The following is a 24,876-nucleotide window of genomic DNA, read 5'->3' on the forward strand; positions in this document are numbered from 1 at the left end:
AGTACCGTTTGATAAATTGTGGCGGCAATAGTCAGACTGGTCACCGTGCACTTAGTTGCGTACTGTTCAATTTAATGTGAGAGATTTTCCTTTTTGTGTGAACATCACTGCTGGATGCATAGGCTTTAGTTCAGTGGAAAGGATAGCAAAACTGATCGAAGGAACACTCTATCGTTTGTGAACCAACAAAACACGCTAAGGCTATTGACAAGCGGCATGAACACGGATGTCGATTCAAAACCTGCGACAATTTCATATACCTTTTTGACTAACTTCCCGGTTCATTAAGTCATTAGGGCAAGTCAACTATCGACATTTTCGCCTTTGATTTACTAGAACAATAGGTTGAACTTAGCGGCATTAGGATCTTGCTGAACAAAAAACTTCTAGTTACAGCGAGATTTCAGGCAAATTCCGAGATATCGACCAACCGACAAATGATGGGCGGTATTTGCTTTATCAAATGATCTTCGCATTTCATTCCTATTTACCCCTAGCATCGACGACTATGTTTTAACGCTTATAAAAGCGATGACGTTGACGCACGGTGGCAAGACGTGGCTTTCCAGCGTACGTAAGGTTATAAGGTGGGAGTATTGAGCCTCTAGGGTATCTGTCAATACCTAGCCCGCCCGCCTTCTACCCGCTTCAAATATTTATGAAGAGTGTACTCCCACGTAGCCTGGTGGCAGGGCCGAACAAATATATCAAGGGCAGGACAGGACGAATGCTTTTCGAGACTTGTCAAAAACCCTGCCGATAAGTACTGTGTAAAAAGTCGCACTTTTACTGCATAGAGTCGACTTAATTTTGTTAAAAAGAACTACTGCTACGAGTTTTCAGCATGTTTTTTTTTATTGCCGCCTCTGTATTTAAAAGGCTCGGGAATAATACTTGTCAGTAAGGCCACGACTTCCGCATTACGTACTCATACTACGCTCGTAGCGTACTAAGGCAATTCCTCCATGCAGTGGTCGTTAATTTCTTAGTCGCATCTGACCTGGCGCCAAGAAAACCATCCTCGTTAAATTAGCCAAAGTACCCAGTTGTTTGGAGCTGATAAGGAGTATACTACGAGGGAAGCATTATTTTAGACTTGGAGGGTTTTAATCAGATGGTAGGAACAGCAATAAAGAGTTCTTTGTTTGTCTTTTCTGGTAGCAGTCAAGCATTTCATACTCACAGATTAACAACAGAGCATCTTCAGATTAGAATAAACAAAAGAAATTTGGAATCCAATCCAGCCGAACAGAAGACATACATTCCAATCTAAGCAATTTTTCCGGCGTCCAAAGAGATACGTAACAGAACAGCTCGCGGCTTACTATAATCTATAACGAAGCTTTCGCCATTTCTAAAGCTTCTACACCTCATCTATCAAATTAATGTAAGGGCTGTACCCCGCAAGTTTGCAAGATGCGCAGCGAAGTGAGTTACGATGTGTTGGTCGAACTAGTTCAAGTATTTCCACTCACTCTTCCTTATTTCGGCCTAGCCTAAAAATTCCCCATAGAATCTTGCTAATCTTTGCGTCCGGTTCCTAATGTAGTGGTACTTGAAGCGGCAGTGAGAATCTTCGGTGAGCACTGGCGACTTGGCCAGAAAACATTCGAAGCGATTGGGAGTCATTATTTGAGTATTTCGTTGAGGAAGCAGGCTTGACGCGGTGTAGTAGTTGTCACCAGCCTGGTCCTTTCACATGAAGCATATTCTACACGTTACAATCGGATCTCGAAGAAACTGATTTTATGGGCGATTACTTGACTGCAATCGTCTGCTTACATCCCTCAAAGACGTGCACGGTAAAACCTTTGGCGTTGATGACCAGCAGCTGCAATCGATCTGGCTACCGTAAGCGAAAGATGAGCTGACGAGATACAAGGCGGTCACTGTCTCGAACTCCCTTTTCGACCTCATTGCCTCCATCTTGGCCAGGTTTACGGCCTACTCCAGCCCTGTGATGTCGCTTTACAAGCTCAAGTCATATAACACTAAATCGATTGCAGAATGACTTCGACTGACTTCGTTTTCTATTTAATCGAAAATATTAGCCAGCAAAATCAACAGCAAAAGCTGCTAAAATTGTGCGTCAACCTATTTTTAGTAACGCTGCTACATGGAGGTTGAGTACTCCTACAGGGTCACACATTTGGGCCAGCACGAACGTAGCCTTTTCGCTGGACAGCGACCGAAAGTGACAAACACCCCGCACGGCAAATTACGTGCTCCCTTGATGTCACTATCAGGATTTGCACGTCCTTTCTACAGTGCGTTTCCCTCAAAGCCCATATTGCTTTGTTGGGATGACATTTACGCTTTACAACGAGAGGAGTAGTGCGGGTAGCCATCTTGTATACCTGAGTGTAGGGCGAACGTATCTAACAATTTAGGTCAACATATTTCCGTTGTTTTGGTGTGTTAAACTGCTCAGTGACTAAGCACATTGGCAGAAATGTTCGCCCTGAGTCTGAATAGCCGGAAGCTGTAGCGCCCTTTTCGTCAAAGGTTGATCAAAGGAAGGATTTTACTGGACCGTCATATAGATATAATATTGTTCGAACTTCTTGATCGTTGATTCGAATTTCAGCGTTGGCAAATGCCTACAATGTTACCTGACTGTTGCTTTATAAGTCTATCGAACGAGTCGTAGATAAGTTCAACGAGACTCAATTCAGCCAAATCTTCTACTGGGGTCAAATCCTTGATTCTCCACCAAAAGGGTGATATTAAAAACTTATTCAGACTATAAAAAAATCTAAAATTAAAAAAGAAAAACCTTGAATCATTTTCCAGTTTACTCACTGTTACCTTGCGCTTTCCAAAATACAATCGTTCCGTCAGGCTGTGTAACTGTAAAATCTGTATATAGGTCGATAAACGCATCCTATAACGCTTTAAAAGCAACATTTTTTTTTTTTTTTTTGTTTCCTAGTCTATCTTAAATATTTTTTGCGTATACAATTTAAATTCTGATTTGTTACTCGAAAAATGTATGCTTTTCCATTGTGTTCGGTTCTGCTACGCCATATACACGAATTCGCTTAAGTATTCTTCTAAAACACTGTTTATTCCTATTGACGATTTGGAACGTACGTAAGTGTCAACGAGTACTTCCATACATCCCTGTCGATGACTAACACGGGAGCATGCGCGCTGGACTATGGGTAGTGGGTGTCTTTCGCCGCGGCGGCAGCTCGCAGCAGAGAACGACCGCAGCGCCAAAGTTTCCCCTCTTGTCCGCAGTGAGTTCCCTGGTCACAGAGCAGGCTTCAGTTCGGATTGAGCAGCAGTGGGAGTCGCGTCGCTGTGTTTTGTGAAGTAGGACTCACGTGTGCCGTTCGTGACAAAAAAATTCGTTCGTGGTGCAATCATCGATTCTTCGTCGTCACACTATTTATTCGCTATTACCTGTTGCTGTCACTGAGAATATTTCACATGGATATGTGTGCTTCTCACGAGCATTGCTTGTATTAATGTTATTTCTCTTGTGTGCAATTGGGTTAGAAGGCAACGAGTGAAGCAAAAAGGGCCGCCGAGGCTTGGACTGGGCAGAAAAAGATTAGTGAGCTATGAGATGAATTTGTGACCGTCGAACTAATAATCTTTGTTAATCGTTGGCGAAAAGAGGACAGAATGCGACCCCGGTGGTCGACAAGAGACCCAGGTGACTGGAATGCCATGGCCTGGAGCGTAGTAGCGGCGACCGCTATCACCCTTATCTGTTTCTGCGTTGATTTCTTTGGAGCGGCTGATGAAAGTGAAGATTATATATCTTCTAGAGAAATTACGGCTAGATCTAACTCCGGTTTTTTTTCGCCCCGTTCATGGCTGGGTGGGGCGGCCCTCGACGGCGATTTAGTGCATGATGACATCGTAGCAATTGTGCGAAATCCCGATGTCGTCGGATGCGGATCGGGATCAGTAGTTGCAAACAGTGGTGAGAATCGAGTTGAGGCTACAATCAGTGGCGGGATTATTGCATCAAGAGTGGAATCGTCGACTGCTCCTATCGGTGATGTCGGAGGAACAAGTGCTGCCGCGTGCCCATGGTTTTCATGGACGATATGGACGAACGACTTTTGGGGAACGCCAATGTCGAGTACGGAATCGCACAAAAGCTACCGACCACTCACCGTACTCACTTTCAGGTAAGTAGTTTATCGACTACTTCGTGGGGGACGTTAGGACTTCGTGCTGGCCATAGGAAATGCTGCATCAGGCACGGACGAAACACATCGAAAACTGATTAACATAAATACACCGATTATGTGAACATACTGAGTAGGAAAAAAATATTTCTTGGGAGCCTTAATTTGTGCAACAACTGGGACTCAAATGCAACAGCGTCATCCTTGTAACTCAGGATGAATTTCAATTAGGCCCTCCTTATACATCATTTGTTGCTTATATAATCTGAGTCAATCCCAAGATGCTCTAAGTGATGATAAGATGCAGGTGGAAGAAATGGACGACGCCTTTCTCTGCTTTTCTCTCTGTTGATTAAAAATCCGGTATGTTCTGATACCTTGCAGCTTTCTCTATAAGTTATAGATAGGCGCTTATAGAAGACTAATGTTTTCATCGTGTAAGAAAAATGTAAGCAATAAATAGTATCGAAATGCTCACCCTATTACATTTGTACAGAAACATTTTTGTTGCCAACAGTTGTGATCTGACAACTCTGATTGCTTCTAAATATATGGCCAGTATCCAGTATTTTGCTTCCACCTAGCGGGGTCTACCTAGATGACTGTTCCTGATGCTCTCCAAACTGGGTTAATAACTGCACAGATCGCAGTACTACGTCATATGGACACGGTTCAATAAGTTTACCGCGCATTTTCGTAGTGAATTTCCTATAATGTAGAATAGCAGAGCTAAGCAGTTGTTAACAAACAGCTCTAATTGTTATTAGGCCAGATGCATTGTATGTCACCCAATCGATATCATTCTGATAGGCACCGTTTTATCATATCGCTCTATAGCAACTAATGGACATGTGCACAGAGAAAAGTTGCTTTCTAAGTTTAACAACTTAAAAAAGCAAAGGCTTCGTTTCGTGTAGTACGAATAGTATTAGGTTCATGGGACGTCTGACTGAAATTTAGTGGTATCAAGTTATGTTGAGCGCAAAGGCAAGATCGTGGTGGATTTGTGATACTGCGACCCCACCTGACATTTGAAACGACCTAACGGAAGTAATTACGTTCTTTATTGAATCGCTTTATATGATTAGTGTTGTCTCTGCTTCACTTAGACTTCTCCCGAAGAACTTCATTGACGGTTTACCACCTGAGGAGATGTGTTAATGTAGTACCTAATTTGTAAAAGGAACAGTCAAAGATTAGCTTCTTCTAAAGAATCTTCTGAAAAGCGGTTAGAAGACATTCAGGAAAAGTTTCAGAGAAACTTTAAGGATTCACCCGTGAGATGATACCTCATTTTTTTCGATCCCGTTGCGTATTGTGCCAGTCGGTAAATCTATCGGGCCACAGTACAAAATGGTTCGTCGAATGCGCTAAGAACGAAAGTGCTTTTTTTTTTCTATTTAATACGATTTAATGTATATATTAAATCCATAGGTCATACTTTGTCATATAAAAAATACGACAAACGTTTAACAACTTAAATCTCAGTCTCAGATCAAAGAAAGTTAAAACGTTAACGTGCAAAAAAGTTAATAGGAAATGTCGGGAACGAGGTATACGGTTTTAGTTCGTAGTTTTATGTGCGTTTCAATAAACGTTGTACGTAATTGTGGAAGCTCTACGTGTCTAGTAAAGGGTGTCCGATATACGTTAAGATGATCGATGTGGCTTACAAGTTGCAGTTAACTGACAACAACTAATTGGATGGTATTCCTCTCAAGCTTTGACGAAGACATTCCTGGCGGACGTCGTTATACCGTGTCACTGCTATTATCTTCGATTACAACCACGATTAAGAGCTCAAGCCTGTTACAAACTTTTTTTTCAAAACTCAGCTTCGAAGTTTGCAAAGAACTTTTTGAAGAAAGCGCGCTATGCGAAATCAATATGACTAGACATGTTTTCGTCTAGAGATTTCGTCTAAGTACGTCACACGCTGGAAGAATTCGACGAGCTTAAATTTGGGTTAGCAGTAAGCCAAACTTCAAACTATTGAAAGAGTAAAAAGTTGAAAAAGTGCGGGATGCGAGACGTCCACCCGATGATAATCGCTATGACCTACTCGAAAAGCTTTACGTTAGGCTGCAGATAATCTGGTCCGTCATAGGGACCTTCACAGACACATTTTTGTGCTTTTTTTTTTCGACGAATATTTGACCCTTTCAATAAAACCTATTGTGGGTCTTTTATATTTGCTATAGAAACCTTTTTCGGGATCTTGAGAAGCTGGTGAGATATTTATTAATAGCCGCTCTTCGCGCACATTTAAACTCCTGCCTTTTTCTAGCAGTATGTTTTTGGTTTCGTTGAAGAAAAACTAATATTCCCTTTGAGTATTAAGAACACTATATGAACCCTTACCCTTTTCCCCCTGTTACAGTTTATCACAATTTACCCTAAACACCCGGTGCACATTAGATGGGCCAAAGAGCCATCAAGTGGGCCTTCTCGCTTAGGCCATAGATAGAGGGTCCATTAGCGGAGTTAAGCAAACCCTTGGGCCACCCGTCTTGTTTATTTATATAGATTATTATTATTGACCGTCTTAGATACATATAAACGTACTTCCGCATGCACCGTCGGTGACGTGCCAGATTGGCTTGAAATTCATTTGGATGGAAGTCAAATTCGCCTCGAACGCAGATAATAAAAAATTTCCTCAATGTGCGATGTTCGCCAAAGCTAGTTAAATAAACGGCAATTAGTGCTTACAGCAATCATTGGGCTATTATTAGAAGAAGACCCCATATAAATATAATAATTTATAATAGTTTCTAGTATAGACTGCTAGGGCGAGGTCGTCAACATCTGCCGTACTTCATGTCACCTCAGTGTACGCAGGGTTGGTTATTGATTTAATGAGTTGAGCGTTATGTGATTGTTCGATTTACAAAGCTTTGAAGACAGATTGCGCCGACATTTTTTATGAAAGATGGAACTTCGCAACTTAAGCATTATCTGTAAAGCTCGTTTTTGCTATTGGTTACCTTAAAGGTCGAATCGATCAAATCTATGGACGGTGTCCATTGCTTTGTCCCACAGTATAAATTATGGCCCCATGAGTCTGGAACATTCTGCAAATGAAATTAGTAATCGTGTTAATTATAAAAGTTTTGCAAAAACACCACCTTCTTTGTGTGCGCCATGGACAGTTAATCGATGACATGGTATCTAGACCTCTTACATAGCTGGCAAAATTATTCATTGACCGTTTTGGTCAGCCATGACGGTCTAGTGGACGCACTTGGTGAATTATCAAAAAATGTTATAGCCATATAAAACATAACCTATAATTTGATAGGGCACTTCCGGGTGCTTTAGAAGCCGCGGAAGAGAATTGTAGAGTAAATAAGGGGTATGCCACCAAATAATTTCGATTTCCGAACAGTTAGAAGCAGTTGTTGTGAAATTTCACAAACGTCATCCTCTGGCTATCATTATGAAATATGTTTTCTTTTCGATTCGGTGAAATTACTATTGAAAATCGTTATGCCTTATGACTATAATGTGGTTTCCTATATTTTCATGTGGACTCTTTACATCGTCTGGCGAGCTGAGCACAACGAAAGTTCAATAAAGTTATTGCAATTGTTTCGCGCAAATAAGGGTATGAACCCGTTACCGTAAACGGCGTCAATCACCACTTTTACATGTATGGCTATGTTGGTAGATCTATATATGCTGGTAGGTACAATCTGACCTTTTCCCTTTGACCTTCCGTTTTCTAGCTCTGAACAGATTTATTAATTGAGATATTGGTACAAAGTACATGGTTTATTTATAAGATTGAGTGGACTAGAGGCCTTTTGTTTACTCTGTAGTAACCAAACGAACATGTCTTTGAACATGATTTGCCTTTAACTGCATATACTGTTTTCATTTATATACAGTACCTGCATGCGTATGCGCAGAGATAGAAAAGACCATATATAATATTATAAGTGACCAATCAAGCGAGTAAAATTATGACCCATTTGAAATATTGCATAGCTCCAAAGAGTGGGGTGGTACGATGCGCTAAATATCGTTGGAGTCTTCGATATTAATTTTAATCGATGTCGCAGACGTGCATGGGAGCGTTGACGAATCCTCGATACGGCAAGCATTCTTAAAGCTATCCATCAATCTGTAAATGATCAATATCGCTTCAGAGCAATATAATTGGTAATCGGGTAAACGGACCACAAAACATTTGGTTAATTTCATCAACCAGAGAGGCCCGTATAGAAACCTATACTACAGACTTTCAAACTAGTACCCAAGAGATGATCGAATCAAATGGCACGACCGAAATGTGGGCTTAGCCATAGTTTCCATGCTTCCGTTATGTATATATTTCTACGTTTACCACGTGCTTATGTGCAGCGACCAAACAAAAATAAACACCTGCAGCATTTCGACAGCTGGTCTGTTTTTAAACATACCCCAACCGTCTATGCCAAATTGTTGACGGATGGCACGATGACCTGATAACAGGTAATGCTCTGAAAGATTCGTATTTCACGCGTTAACAGAGCAGACAACGAAATCCCTTGTAGGTTGCCAGTTTCTAGGTAGCCAGAAAAACATAAACATAAAAGAAGAGGCACGCATTTGATCGTCTTCTCATCTAACTGAAAAAACGTATCGTCTTTGGCCGTTTATCTCCCCCTTTCTCTCTTTCTCTCTCTCTCTCTCTCTCTCTCTCTCTCTCTCTCTCTCTCATATATATATATATATATATATATATATATATATATATATATATATTGCCGGGTTTAAGCGGAAAAACATACCCCTGATGCAGAATGACGAGTTTCCCATGATCTTCAAGAACGACGAGTTCACATCTTCGAAGCCATAAGTAATGACACGCTGTAGGTCAGTCCGCCTGCTGTAGCCGCATCCGTTTTCTGACTCTAGAGTAGGATTGCTGGAAAACTGAGACGAGAATAGTCCTGGAATATTCACTCAGGTTCTTTTTCTATAGGCATATATGTAAGGTCAGGAGGTTCTCTAAGAACAGACTTTTCTGGCGCCATCTTCATTCAGCTGTAGCCCACAGTCACTGGCACAGAAATACGACACTCTCGATTCGTGGCGCTTCCTCCCTGCTCCAGAGGGAACAAGCGCGTCGTACCGGTGCTGCTTTCCCGGGAATTTTTGCTTTCATGTGATCTAGTCTTCTCGAATTTACGGTGATGGATGATTGCAACTGTGAACTTGTGTTTAGCTTCCCACACTTCCATATATAATCATGCGTAGCTAATGTTTTTCTATCGAGATAGAAGCAAGGGTTATTTAGTGATAACACAGGTTATTCCGAGACATTCGCACACTTCGCGGCAATCATTTCCAAACTGTGTCGTATGTCCGTCAATTCAGTATTCGCTGTTTGTATCCTTTGCTAACACTGTCGAATCGCAAGCTTGCTACATCCTTCTAACCGACAGAATTCACTCAAGGCCTCTTCAGGTGTTATGTTTTGAAACGGAACTGAGGGGGAGAGAAACTGGACGGGCTGTTGGGTAGCTGACATAAGCGAGGAGTAACGGCTGGATGTCGCGTCCTGCAGACTCATGCCAAATCTCAGGCCTTGGCCTGGACGGTTATTCTGAGGTTTTCTTTACAGAGAATACGTTTGAGCGGCTTGTCCTAGGGTATCGATTTCTAAATTGCTTTCCTCTTGGAAGTTGCAACGGTCGCGAGAGATAGGCATATAGCTTTCTCAATATCAAAAAATGTGTGTATATATATATATATATATATGCGTCGCCTTCTGGCCATCTATCGTACCTGACGGGGCTGGCCCATATTCGATGCGATACGAGTGCTGTTCCTTAAAGCTAAAATGTTTTGCGTAAAGTGGCCATACCAATTTATTTAAAGATTATAGAAGAACCTGTGAAAAGTCCCGTTAACGTGCATAGCATAGAGCTTTGCCAAGCCAGACTATACATCTGCTAATCTTCAGGCTTCGGCTTGAGGTTGCATATGTTCCTTGGACGATTACGATGAGACGGCATATCCGAAGGTATTTGCCGTACTGCTTCATATCACTGACATGCGATCGGTAGCGTGGTCCAAATGAAGTTCTCACTGACCTTAGATTCCGTCGTCTCAAAGAAGTGGTCTTCCCTTAAGTATACTACCGGCTTCATCTACTTAGCGCAGCCTGTCAATCAAGGCCTTGTTCAACAGGCCCAGTGACATTGCACCCATCAATACAGATGAACTTGTGAATGTATCTGTAAGCTTTGATTAGTAGAAAGACTTCAGCATTTCGCGCTTCTACGAAAAGACCAATTCGTATGCATTATCACTGCTGTTGTAGAAGTCATATGAAGATGCTAGAGAGATACTACACAACCCGCGGCGCTGAAAGCTGCGGCCATCAGCCGCTCCGGTGTATAGCCCGCAGTCACAGCGTTGGTTGCCGTTTGAATCATGAACACATCATATCTCTTTGCTTTCGTCGACAGAAAGTACTAAGGGACGGAGTTCTCTTCGGAGAGGTGGCACCGTTCCACTGACAAAGCAGTCCATCAGCGAAGCGAGGTCAGCCTTTACGCTAAGGACGAGAAAGCATATTTGCATAGTCTTTGTCAAGTAACCTTCGTTCATTCGTACGTCGCAAACGCGACCGCATTGCTTTGCCTTATCTTGTCGTTTTGTATGACGTCCGCCTTTTGTCTGGCTAGTTGCTGACTGATCTCCAGACAGCCAGGATGAGAAGCGTGCAGGCCGATGTAGTGGCCTGCTAAATGCATCTCGAAAGAGAAAGATGATCCTTTTGAGTAAAGTCAAAAATGTTTACATATATGCCGATACGACGAGTAGTGGATTTCGAAGCTATCGAAAGTCTGCATATGTTTCATGCACTGAGGAGGGGGTAACGATGCAAGAAGTGGGAGTACGTGCACACAGTGCGGAGTGCACGATGGAATAATTACGCTTTAGTGATGGTTTAGATACGTTTTACTGCATGGGTGCTTTATACATCTTAATAAAATTTGAATAACAAACGAAGAGAACACGAATTTTTTTGTCTGCAGTAGTTGCTATCATATAGTCGAGCTAGGGTTCAGACGTTACTTACAATTATATTTAAACTAAATTCAGACTTCCTAATTTGTGGGTAGAACACTACAGATCGCTCGAAGTTAGCATTCGTTATTTACCGAATTTGATCAGAGCATCAGAAATGACATCGATGCTGTTATCCTTTGAGTGTGACGAATGGAAGTGACTCATTTATCCAGTATGATCACTTCACCGTTTGAAAATCTAATTCGTTCACTTTTAAGGCGATGGAAGACTTCATCTGCGTCTGAATTTTGCCGTACTTCGCTAAAAAATCTGCCCGCAAAACGCTTTCTTAGCGTGTCCACCATATCAAACAAAGTCTTACAACGTCTGGTATGTCTTGGGACGGCTTTGTCTTTCATCTTTGAAGTGGGAATTATGCTTAGATGTTCTCGCTTATATTTTATTTTATATATTCACTGTTTCCACAGAGCAACAACAACTTTTTTCGATGGCAGTATTTTTCGTCTCAGTCTAAAACCTAGCGTAGCTATACATTCGACCAAAAATCATCATATATAGCCCACACAACGCTAGCGACGGCGGCACTCCCTCATGTTTCCACGCTAATTTTTTATTGTTGTTGTCGTTGTCGTGTTTTGAGGCGATGGCAACTGACAACGACAAACAGAAAAAAAAACAGCGAGTAAAAGTGTAAAATGTTTAGAATAGAATCAGAGCAGCCATCCAGTAGTTTCCTGCAGTGGGAAATGCCGGATGCTCAGTTGCCCTTCGGTCGGGATCGTCGCGTTTTTCGTTCCTTCCAGTACTTTTTCATTGTTTCACAGTAGCCGAACATAAGCGAAGATGAATAGCACAATAGAAGCGATGCTGTTAATGATATTTACAGAGCCGAACATAATGTCCACCAAGTAGGACCAAAAAAAAAAGAGGAAAAAGAGTGAAACTTTAAGCTTTTCATTGCCCCAACGCCCGGCTTACTTTTCGTTCTATGCCTTTTTCCTGGCCTTGGTAGTCCTAAACAAAGGGCAAGTTTGTTATTCTGTTTTTTTTTCCTTCAAAAAAACAAAGAGAACCCGTTTCGCAGATTGTCTGCTTTCGTCTCTGACTGTTTGTTCTTACTAGTTCCTGCTGTTGTTAGTACTTCTATTGCTTTCATCAATGGTGTCGTTTTGTTGACAGGATATAAGTAGTGAGAAGTGCAGATGTCAGTCTGGAAAATAGTTTTTACAGAAAAATACTCGTTCAACATGAACCCGTTAGCAACATCGTTGTCTTTAATTATAATTTTATGCGCTGGCGCGTCAAATCCTACGCCTGTTTGATATTCCGTAGACACTTTTCTTCTGTCTTGTCTTCGTAACATTTCCTATTATTTGTAGCTGTTTTCTTTGTTGTTATCTTTGCGGTCAGCGACGCACAGCGTGCCGTTCCACTGACAATGTACGTCGGACTTTTCTTTTCTACCGTGCCGCTTTCGTTCATCAAATCCCCATTTTCTTACTTTCCTCTATTTACTTCGAAACAAAGCTTGCAACCCCGACTAGAACTAGGATGTTCAAGTCACCTACCTAGGTATTTTTTTGGGGCTATCCACCGCCGTGCCGCTCGGTAATCGAACCCACATAACTACACAATCCTATCCGCCCGCAATAGCCTGCAATTTCATAGGTACCGACCGACGGAGATACCCGTCTGCCAACCTTTTCCTGCTGCTGTTCCCTGATGTCCATCTTTGCCTTCGCTTTCTTTTCTGCCATAATATTTGTAGGACGCAACGTCTTTTTTCTTATGTGTGCACATCCGTGCGCGCAGTCCGTTGTGAACGCTTTCGTCAAGACGAGATATACTCGAATTGTTTCCGACCGACTGCGTGATTGCAGTCTCACTGTGCCGCAGTGCGGCTCTTGTCTTAAATGATAATAACACCATCGTCAGCGTACCGCTGCAGGCCGCTCGACTATCCTCACCATACCACAACACGCCTGTCTCTTTCATCCTCCTTTAACTTATGTCCCATATGCCATTTTCTCCACCAGGGGTTTCCGGCGCTCTTGTTTTACCTTCCGGGCGTTGCAGACTGGGTCAAATCAAGAAAAACTGAAAAGTGAGGATACCCTAGGACGAGGTAGGATTGTTTTGTCGGCGACAGCGCCTGTCGTTCCGGTACCGTTGTTTGCTGAGGCCTAAACCGAGTACATTGTATGTGTCAGCCTGTTCGTGACTGCTGCAGCAACTCGAGTTCTTTCAAGAAGTAAGTGATCTCATGCGCAGCCACAATGAAAAGATGTGATTTTAAAAAAGCCACTTCTATGTCCCATTGTCCAGCTCGCCTTTTGACATCTCTAAAAAAGTAGCATAGGGGCACTGTCGTAGCTTTGCTTTTAGAAGCCCTGAAAAGTCTGAAAGCCTGAAAAGAAGTAAGTTTATGTGCGCCTATTTGTTTGTCTGCTAGTCACTCGTTGACTGGCGAAGATGCCTTAAATAGAACCTCTTTGTTGAGTTATCGTTCTTATTATATGTAAAGCAGTTGATGATAGGTTCCCACTTACTTTATATTTACATCACGCAACTGGATGCATGCGTGTTCGACCCAGTCAACATTGTACATATTTGCTCACAGCTGCTGGGAGCGAAGTTAAAAAACGTGTATACTTAACGTGCCACTACTCTTACCTTTATATGTACCGCATAGACATACATCTCTGTCCAAATCATGCTGGAAAACATCGCTACTCTAACGTTCTCACTTGCGCCTGCCTGCGTACTTACAGATAGTCTTGTTTAGCCACATGATGAAAGCTTTATTTAGTAGCTCTCTAGGCCCCTACTCTGGTACATTGTCGATACCTGATATCGATCGGTAACATGTGATCCTTCAGGCGAACGGTACGAAGCTAAAGCGTAAGTGTAGCAGGCAGTGTATTGGATGGCCTTCCGTAAAGGCCGTGTATACGCATCTCTGTCGCGCAAAAATGTCCGGTTTCATCGGACATTTTTTACAAGCTTAAGTGGACAGCAAGCACGCAAACAGTGCGGGAAGATCAGGGATCCGTCGAAGTGCGCGACAGGCGTATCGCAGAGAGATGGGAGGTCGAAGGGCCTGTTCCGATTATGTCAGATCAGTTTGACACGATAGGGAAAGGAATAGGGCAATGATCAGAAAGCTTGCTCCCTTTTCTTTCTCGTTTTCTTCAATTTTTTCTCTGTCCTTCGCTCTGCCTATCTCTATCACTCTTGTGCGGTCGAATGAAGTTAATTCTAAGTGGTAGGTGGGATGTAGGAGCACGGAAGATAAATCCCCCACAACGAAAACAGCGATAAAGTCATAGAGAGATATTGTATGTTGGTGGTGAATAATGACAGAATTTATTTAGGGGATAAAGGTAGGTTGTCGTAAGGTCTTTGAGCTTAGAAGGAAACATATTGGTTACTGCTGATACCTTTCTTTTGCCTCATAAAGCAGAGAAATGTTATACTTTAAAAGGCGCAGTTGACAATTTGGAATTTGTTATGCCGTAAAAGCAGAAATATCGATTAAAACCGAATTACTCAACCAATGAGAACATCTCCAAATGGAAGAAAGGAATCCGATGTCAAAATAGCACAAAAAATACCAAACAAGTTATCTGAGCTGTTGTTTTTCTTATGCCAGAATAGGCCTTGAGCCAATGAATTAAACCGCAAAAACAAATGAGGATTCTGTAAACCTGATGATAGTTTTGAAGCGAAAGGGGTATGTTGTATATTAAGCATCAATTATGAGCGACAATAACAAATGTAATATTTCAGCATCATGTGCTTATACTGCAGTTAGTAAGCAAAGTAACATCATTAGTGAAATCGAACAATCTACATGCTGTGCCGGCTCGTCTAGTCTTTCTACAGTTCTTGCTTTTCACTGATGGCTCACGGCCTGCACAGGGGCTGTGTCATATTATTACATATATTGGAGAGATATGGCGGAAGAGAACTTTCAGTTTTACGCACAGAAAACAGCGATATCCTGATTTCAACCAGCCCTAAATGAATGACGATACAAGGGAAGCGATGATGGGGAAGATAAAGTTCGTTTCGACAATCTAGTGATACGCACTATTTAAGCTATAGCACCTGTGTTTACCGTTCAGTATCTTGGCCCGCGAGAGATACTGTAAGAAAGGATACGGAAGTTTAAATGAGGCTATACCAGTATGGCAGTTCATAAGACAGGCCCTCTGTTCGGATGTGGGCGGTTCAAAACTATTCAATTGCTGCAAAGCTTACTACTGTGACAGGGGCCAAAGGCATAGGAGAAATATCCGTATCATCAATGAGGGAAAACGACACTTTGACTGAAGTCTAACTGGACAACGACTGCCAAGCACTACCAAAGCTAGGCGCCTCGGCTGTTTCGACGCTAAGAAAAAAGAGTCAAGTGTAAAGCCGCCGGTAGTGATGGCTCGTTCCCGTTCCCTCTGTGGCCTAGCAGACTGACTCGCTGGCGACCCATACTCAGTCACAGTCTAAAGAGATTTCCTGCTTCTCGCCGGAGCCATCGCAGCGACCGACAGAAAAGTGTTTCCCTGCTGTCGGGACGAGAACATGATGCTGGCTAAACGGGAAAGCGACGGTAGGAAGAGGTAAGGACGACATTGGTTGGTACGGCAGCACCATTAAATCCGCTACTGATAGTGATTCTACTGCTACAGAAACGACTGTTCATCAAAAAAATCCTTGGAAGAGGAAGAAGAAACACGGAAAAAGGAGCCCTCGGAAACGTTAAAGGCTAGTAGATAGATCAGAGCACGTTAGACACGTTGGCCCAGGCTATCTTTTCGTCTCAGACGGGATTGGTGCCTTGCGTTTGCTCGGATAATAACCGTCTTTAACTAGCAATGTCGACCACTACTACCGCATGACTGCCACGCCAACGGATATCCATCCGAAAACATGGGAGAAAGCAGGACAGAAAAAGCAGCAGGAAAACAGCACGTTGGTCCCTAGACGAAAAACAGGAAAGGAACTAGAACTATTACGGGGCGAAGGGGGCTTAGGAAGTTGAAACCCGGCTAACCTGAATCGGGATTTTAACGTGCTGAATTAGCGGAACAGGACGGCAAAACTTAGGCAGGCAAGGGTTAACGAGGTAGGCTCTATGGCTTCTGTATATAACATAGCAGAAAGAGGAACAGCAGAAGAGACTGTAATACTATGTATACTTGGAGGCCTAGATTAGGAAGGTGAAGAGGAAAAATGCGATAAATGAGTCTGAGGCCACCCCTAATATGAATTTGCCCGAACAATAAAACCAGAACCCAAATGATCTAGGACAGTACGATTGAGCTTCGATAGCAAAAGAACGCCTGAAGCTTTTATTGTTCCTGCAAGTAGCTGTGATCGATTAATAGTCGGGTCCTCCGTCAACTACAGCACACACATGTGTCAAAACCCGTTTAGAACAGAGTGGACCTCGAAGACTTGTTTAATGCTTCCTCACAAAATGTTAAAAATTATAGGAGGAGCGGGGGGTGGGGGGTGGTGGGCATAAATCGAGCCAGCCCAAATCAAATACAAAAAAATTCGTACACCACTAGCTGATCTTGCAGGGATACGTGTACACACATATACGTATACATTTAGTCACTTATGGTCGCACTCTCTACCGCTCCTACATAAATCAATAGCTTTACGCTTTTGGTAAGAAAAATTGTTACCCCACAGTTCCATAGCTCGAACTACGACACAGTCTCCTTCTGCTATTAGTTCAGACTATGGACCTAGATGGAATAACGGTCCAGCTACAAATGATTTACATATACACCAGTGTAAATAGCCAGGAAGTATATTGCTTAGGAGGCAACGTTTTGCCGGCTTCGCTCCATCGGGGATCAGGCGCAATGAGAAGCGCGCTAGCTAAGAGGGTCCTAATAGGATACGTCTCTCCGTATGTGCCAATCCGTCTTTAGACCTTTCACTTCCTATAGCTGGTCTTCCATCGCTTATACACAGTCACGGCGGTGCCACATCGGGGGCTCCGGGGAGCAGGGGAAGACAACGACAACAACGCCTCATCATAGAATAGAATAACCGCGTGACACTAGAGCCGTGTCATGACGCTTCGCCGACGCAGACTGGGGGTGCCAGAGAGGTATCCATTGTATGACACACGATATAGACAGCAGCGCAATTCCGTCGTGTTGTAGTAATAGCAGTAACCCCCGTTACTGTCTGCTGCTACCGCCACGTCATAGTTCTGCCGTTATAGTTCTGAATAGATGCGGACGACTAGATTACTTAGCGCCCGCCGAAGTGAAGAGCTCAAATGGGTCGTGAAATATAAATGACCCGCTCATCGTGTGGATGGATAACTGCTTGACTAGCGCCGTCTGCTACCACGATGAACGACGAGTGCACGGGCTCCATTGGAGACTGGTTGGTTGTTCAGCCAAATATCGATAGCAGTAACAACAGCGGTGAAACTTCGCCCGAGTAGAAATATGGCTCACAGCAAGGGAGCGAGAGAGGGGGCTAGAAACGGTGAAAACAAACGGAAGACGACAATTTTAGGCGCCTGATGTGGCTGTCGTTGACATTAAGCGATAGTATGGTATCTGCGATGCCGATTCGAACAGGAGATCCCCGGCCAGCTGATGCCTAAACTAAAACGGGTGCATTGATAATGATAGATAGTACACAGACAAATACATTAATATAGATGGATATAGAACTCGAATATAGAGCCGTTACATATATGGCAAGATCGCTGAAAACCAGAATTTACAAGGTGTGGAAAGAGATTATTGCGCAAGTTTTAGTAACTATCCGAAATATTCAGTATTAGAACATACCCCGCTTATATGGGCTGTTGCACGCTGCGCGAGAATCCTATTGGTTACTCAATTGCGTAACTACTGGAGACGCTAACTGTGAAATCAACTGAAACCTACAAGGAACTGCTGAAACAAATTTAAGCAGGAATGTTTAATCTTATGCGTATGGGTACAGATAGATGTTTGTCATTACCTAATTAAGAAAAGACTGACATGCATTTATCAACTGGTTAATGGCAATATGCTTCGCCTTTCTTAAATAAGCTAAACATTATCAACAACGCCCAAGGATCATAGGCGCAACGTAACTGTCGTTATATTAAAAATTTCTACTTGTTCTTTACATATCGGCCACGGTTCACTCAGGACATGGGCCCTCTATCCTCGCCTCGTTTGTAGCTTATTCTCTAGCCGGCTACTGAAACCTCTGAAGTATCACAACAGTTTCAGTACTTCCCCAATATTTCTTTAGGTTTCCATACCTACTTCAGTTCCACGCGACGTTCTTTACCGTACAACACTCCAAACTATACACCATCAGTGCAGGTGGCCCCTCCGTATTGCTTACTGTGCCTCTTTTCGTTTAAGCGATCTCTACGTTTTTGCGCTATGGTTGTCCGGAAGTCAAGTTGATGGATAGCCAGGAGCAAGGGGCCAGTTGAAGGATGCTGGCATGAATGAGGAGCTGGCAGTCCTGAACACAGCTATCGATCGTAGCTGATTTACTCCGATGAGCCACGACCATAATTGATCCTTTCGGACGTCGCCACTCCAGCAGCGGTAGGAACAGGAAAGCCAGTAGTTAGTGCCTTGGCCGATAGTTACGTGTTGCAATCGACGTACTATCCCCATAGTATGCGTTAGTGGCGCGCAAAAAGACTCACTGGCGCTGAAGTGCCCCGCGCAGTATCAGCTAATATAACTATGTTTGGGTCTAGTATGTGCCTATAGTGAGATATGCAAATGCCATCGCTGTTACCGCAATCGCCAAAACGATTACTGCCGCTAGCGATGGTGTACTCGCGCGTTCACCGATGACGCTACTTCACTGAAGTGATTGGAACCCATTGACTTACGGCCGGCTGGATAGACTAGGTGAGCGACCGCAATCGGAGTACATTGGGGCTGTTGCTTTCTGACGAAGGTAGTCAGCGGAACGGAAACACACGGCTGCAAGCTGAACCAGACAGAGCTACAAGACCATGACGTCCAGTAGATTTCATTAAATGAACATATTTGCTCGAATACCAGGTCCCAGTGAGAACGGAGTAAGGGCATTGCGCTTTATCCCTTGTCGTGCTTTTGTTTAACAGGGTCTCATCTGACAGTCGTTTGCAGATATAATAGGTACTAGCTAACAACAGAACTGACCGAGTTGTTTTAGGCAATAGCAAAGTAATACATGCACGGCCACTGCGTCGATGTTAGAAGCATCAAAAAAGCGAAGCTTTACATTGTTGTCTTCGACAATCGTTCCGTGAAATAGTGAGACAAACGAATGCCTAAGAGCAAACGACGAGTTTATAGTGCAAACCAGAAGAACGTTTGAAGAAAACGTTTGTCCACGATCGACTTTCTCTGTTACTCTAAGAGGCTACGGTAATCGCTCTTAAATATCTCAATTGCGCTAATTCACTAAGGAGTTTACAGACGGTACACGGAAAAGTTAGCAGTGGGAACGTGCTGAGGCTGCTGCAAAGCGATTTCGATGATTAAACTTGTTTTGTGAAGTTGTATTGTCTACGTAACGTCTAGGGTACTCCGTTCTAAAACCAATATAGCTACCTGATAGTAATAATGGTACAACTCGTTCATATAAACGCGCACTCCACTACTGGAACTGACGCACGATAAAGTCGCGTGAGTGAAGAAGCTGAAGGATAAATTTCCACGATAACGAAAAGGCGTACTGAAGTTCGAAAATGCGTTGCGCAGTGACACTCCACGTTGCGCGATCGTTTTCCAACAAACGTGTATTTACCATGATAACGGCAGTGAAATTAACTGAGTCCAGTTTCTCTCATGCAGATCTATTGGTCAAATAGGGAACCCTAACTGAACAATCGAGACAATAGGATGTATACGATCTGCATCTCGATCGGTTGTTTCGTTCGCTTGAGGCAGTATAACGTCCTACAGCTAAAAGTACTGTTGCCATTTATTTTTACCTGTGTTTTTGCGGTCGATTTCAATAACTTCGGTTCGATAATCGATCAACTTAATGCAGAAGGTGTTTTTGAACTTAGATTAACAACTATGGTCTATGTGTATACGAATTGGTAATCAGGTGACCTAATTAATATGCCATTCCAGTTTGGTGAAGTACGAGTTTTTTTTATAAGCAACGAATTACGACGGGCATCTGCTATAGCTACTGAAGCCATTGCGGTTCATGTTTAGTCCATTTAACCTGCAAGATATTCAAGACGCGTCAGTTTCGCTTATTTCAAGTAATTCATTATTAGTTGGTTCTGGACTATTAATAAGTACCAGTTTTTGGGCGTTAGTCGGAATGGTTTTTCTAAACGTTGCATTATTGTCCAACAAAAAGGGGCATTGCGTAGATTCGTGGGGAAACACGCTAGTTTTTTTTCGAATAGTCCAGCTCTAATAAAATAAATACCTTACTCTCTACAAATTTAGGAAACTCGCCTTAATATGGTTCATGATCTTGATCACCTCCACGCTGAAAACAAACATTGCGACATCAAATAAAGTGGCTCTAGCAGACGACTTCTTTTGACTATCGTAGATGGTACCACCCAATGTAGTGATCCAACGGGGGATTTGTCCCGGTGCCGTAAACATCGGTTTTTCTCCCCACAGCCACCCGGCTGCTTCTTTAACTTAACTGGCTTAAAGGTGGCGCTTCCAGAGCCGGTTGAAAAGACAGAAATGCAATTTTCGTAACCGAATATCATACCGAACTTGTCGGCGCAGACTGGGACGCATCTCATTTGTCGCTTGTTTCTGGCCCACATCCTTTGTCGTTTCCTGCAAAACACCGGCTATTAATTAGAGAATTTTAATTAGAAATGTATTTGATTAGATTTAATTAGAAATTAAATTTCTGCCTTGTGGCCTTTTTAACTTCTAATACGCTGTTAGTCTAACGCTCTGTTGTGATCTTTCCGCTTAACGTCTCGTAAAAATGAAGTGATCTGATAGGCAAATTACACAGTGACATAGTTAACACTAAAGGGCAAAAATAAAGCGGACATTTAGATAGAGCTGAATGACTGTGCCTACCGCGAAGCGCAGAAGACGGCGGCCGCTACTGCAGTTGGACGACGGATGAACGGAGCCCGGTAAACGAATCGCGCATGGACGAAAGATCTCAGCGAATCTCAGAGACTATTGCGAGGGTAACCGAACATTTGCGGGGACGTAAACCAGGAGAGGAACATAAGCATGCGAAGCTCACAGGGCTCGACAGTCAGCATTGTTGTTTATAATTTATACAAAATATATCCATTGACTGCGTTGAGCCCTGAAACAGCCGACTGCGTGGCCCCCAGCCGGCCAACTCCGCCCTCTTACATGGCTAAACTGATGAAATACATCAATTAAGCTGAATAGAAGCGCCAAAGCAGGGGATTTGAGTCTACAGAAATAGACGGGAGTCATAACGGAAGAAACCTAAACAGACAGATGTGTACCTATAGGAAACTGTCGAAAGATGGCGAACGTCCTGGTCGAAGAAAAAATAATACAGCGGCTAGATTGCGACGAAATAATTATGGATTTACAAATAACCAGGTACGCGCAGGTATGTTACGTTTGAAGGTAATCAATTGTCGCAAATTGATCAAATGACTTAATATCGGCATAAGCTAGCATGCTTGTATGCGAAGAGCACCTTGTTAATATTTGTGCAGATCGACGTTGCTACATACAGATTCATCCAATTACTTTTGCCATATAGATAATCTGGAAGAATGATTCAAAAGCTTTTCTTCACCATCCTAAACTAGGCGTATAGAGTTCATGGTAACCCATGGTGGCAGTTGTCAGACAGCACCTCCAGCTGTGCCGCTGATAGGGGTACGATCAAATAACCTTCCAGACCTTGGACTAATATATTTCCAGGTAGAGATAAGTGTCTAATATAAATTTTATCTTTCATACCACCGAACGAATGAATGAATCGGACGACAATGATAAACATTGTCCAGTTACCAAGTGATATTTCAGTGAATGGCGTTTACCTGGTGCGCGACATTTTGTCAGTTTTCTACTCACGGTTGGATGCTATTCACTGCCTACCGAGGGCAGCTAGAGCTCGATGCGCGCTCATAAAAACAACGATAACATTAATTACATTAGATGTAGCTGGGACGCTGAAAACATAATTGCCGTCTCTTAGGGTTGATCTGTCTTCCTGACTCAGCAACTTGGACTGGTGTGTGAAACGAAATTCACAATACTAGGTTAAATAGGTCGACGAGCCTAGTCTCGGAAAGAAGCTCTGGCGAGTAAAGAAATCGCCGGTGATACGGACGTTTCCGCGGTTGGTCAGAGTCGACCAGGCGATAGAGGTGCAGGCAGGAGTGCTGCTATACGGCAGCTAGTCAAGCGAATATTGTGCTAGTAATGATAATGACAAACAATCAATTAAGAGGCGATGACAACAGCAGAGACTCACTCAGAAAAGAGAACAATATGGCGTCACTGGCAGAGCAGCAACCGAGAAACCGAGCAATAACACTGGTTCAATCGTGGGCCTGTCCTCACTCACTGGACCAAATAAACATAAATAGAGAAAACGGAAACATTACGGTCCACGACGTAATCAGATGTAAATGCAGTATTATGCCGCCGCTGCCTTCTGGGACGCTATGACGATTTGTCTTTTTTTAGGTACACATCTGGGTGGTAAAAAATGCCAGTGAGCTACTAGATAGATGGCTGTAACTAAACATGTAGGCACAGCGTATGAAATTACTCGAAATATGAACACAGTGGACCTATGATGCCTCCTGAAAATTCACGTTATGTAATAGGGCGAATTATAAGTAGAATACGTAATCTGGATAAAGATTCAATGACGACGACGTAAAGCATTTTTGTTTCGTGCATGGTAGACCGACACATTCGAATCAGGGGAACAAATACAAACATGCCTAAATGTAACGAACTTCGCGTTAAGCAATCTTCAAACATCTTAAATAAATAAAATAAGATCACTGCGCCCAATAGCGCTAACTAGCTTTTTTATCTACCTTATTTCTTGCTAACGGTAGGCCCAATGGCAAACCCACCCGCACGAAGTGTCCATAGTTATTCTACCTAGTTTTGATGTATTAGGCGGATCTGAATATCAACTAACCCAGGCGAGTATTTCTGCCAATAATGCTTATATACGCATATAGAGAACTTTTCTATTTCCAACAATTCTAATTGATTTAAATAATTTTGATGTTTTACACGAAAAAGTCACATTTATAAAATGTGGTTATCAACTATCGTTCCATCTACATCCCCGGAGGAGTCATTGTTAACAAGTATTAAGAAGAAAAAACGTGTTCTTAAAGTTGAACTCGAGTACAGGGTCAGTGTTGAATGCAAGATATTCCAGTGTAGAGTCAACAACTTTGGCCGATTGTTTTGGCGAAACGAGCAAGGCTACTGAAGTTAGTAGTCGTAGCTTTAGCTAAGAAACTATAAAGGAGATAAGATACTGGTTACATAACTTATCAAAACCAAATGAAACGTGCCTATGAAAAACAGCTTTATTGCAGAAGAGGTCGGAGTCCAGCGGTTTCGTAGAGTGCCATCTATTGACTCTTTCTATAAGCTAAAACATAGTTCCACAAACAAAGTAGTAACACGTTATATCACTCGTTTTACATTGGCTCCTATCGAATGACTATTTTTTGCATGTCTTCGTCTGCGTTTCTACCTATCCTACCTACACCGATGCGATCATGCCAGTTAGGTTTCCGAAGAACGTAGAGCTGGCGGATGCAGCGCTGTCGTCACTATCTTTTTCGGTGTGATTCGACAAGTTGAAGGGCGCTTGTTGGGCGAATCCAGTGTCCCTTGGGCGCTCTACGCCCATTTGACTTTACTGACGTTCTCTGTGCATTGATTTTTTCTATTGCTGACGTCGTCGTCGATGCGGCTGCTGTCTTTATTTTCCTCGAATTTTTATACCATTCAACTGAGCCCGCAAACTATGTATTTTGATATACCCGCGTCAGAGCAAAGGTGGGAGAGTCCACCGATTTTATTCTGTGAAAATCTATTGAGCCAAACGTCTGCGTCTGTTGGCAATCTCTGGCTTCGATTGGTTGAGCTATCGTAGGGTGACCCGACTGGTGACGTTAGGATACTGAGAAACAAATACTCTGTGCGGCATTGATTCGGCCGGTTCAGGAGGGCCACCATCAATAAATATTGCGACTGCAAAAATTGCTGTTGTTATTTTTGCGCTTCTGAAGTCCGACATTCGCCAGCTGTGTCCGGTGCTTGTCGTCCAATACCACCAGCCAGATCTGTTATTAGATCATTTTTTAGACGCTGATATACATTGATAACCATTGCGTTTCACGATATCGTATGATTTGTGCACCGTGACTCGCTACGAAAAATCACTACAAAAGAAGATCATTAAATTAGAAGATTTGGATGCTTCCGCTGCTACAAATACACTACTTACTCATACATATCTTGGCTGGATATGATGACCAAGTGCGTTTTTCATATTGATTTATGCGTCGATTATCTTCAGAAGAAGCAGCTACCGTAAAATTTAGTACAGTGACGCCATAATGAGCGTGACAATAGCAGCCCTAACGCTGATCATTGGCGGCAACCGATTTTTACCAGGTAATCATCTGGCAACTTTCAGCTGCTTGCTAGACGTGACAAAAAACTAGCTCCGCTCG

General features: G+C 42.8%; 1 protein-coding gene and 1 long non-coding RNA gene across 6 annotated transcripts in view; one reads left to right on the top strand and one right to left on the bottom strand.

The window, feature by feature from the left end:
• The first annotated feature begins 3,279 nt into the window (after positions 1-3,279).
• The window catches only part of LOC111244362 (protein O-mannosyl-transferase TMTC1-like), a 155,098-nt gene continuing 133,501 nt past the window's right edge, over positions 3,280-24,876 (top strand). For all 5 annotated transcript variants that reach the window (XR_015320340.1, XR_002670863.2, XM_086979162.1 and 2 more), the window contains exon 1: positions 3,280-4,148. Coding sequence is in view for 3 of the 5 variants with exons in the window: in XM_086979162.1 (XP_086835288.1) it covers positions 3,634-4,148 (515 nt within the window). In the remaining 2 variants the exon portion in view is untranslated. The remainder of the gene's footprint in view (positions 4,149-24,876) is intronic.
• LOC147757316 (uncharacterized) overlaps positions 19,984-24,876 on the bottom strand; it is a 94,856-nt gene continuing 89,963 nt past the window's right edge. Inside the window, exons 2-3 of the long non-coding RNA XR_015320341.1 lie at positions 20,639-20,980; positions 19,984-20,396 (exon numbers count right to left, since the gene is read on the bottom strand). This is a non-coding gene — a long non-coding RNA (uncharacterized LOC147757316). The remainder of the gene's footprint in view (positions 20,397-20,638; positions 20,981-24,876) is intronic.

This window comes from Varroa destructor, unplaced genomic scaffold (assembly GCF_002443255.2).
Source record: "Varroa destructor unplaced genomic scaffold, Vdes_3.0 BEIS01000002.1, whole genome shotgun sequence".
In the NCBI taxonomy this organism is placed as follows: domain Eukaryota; kingdom Metazoa; phylum Arthropoda; class Arachnida; order Mesostigmata; family Varroidae; genus Varroa; species Varroa destructor.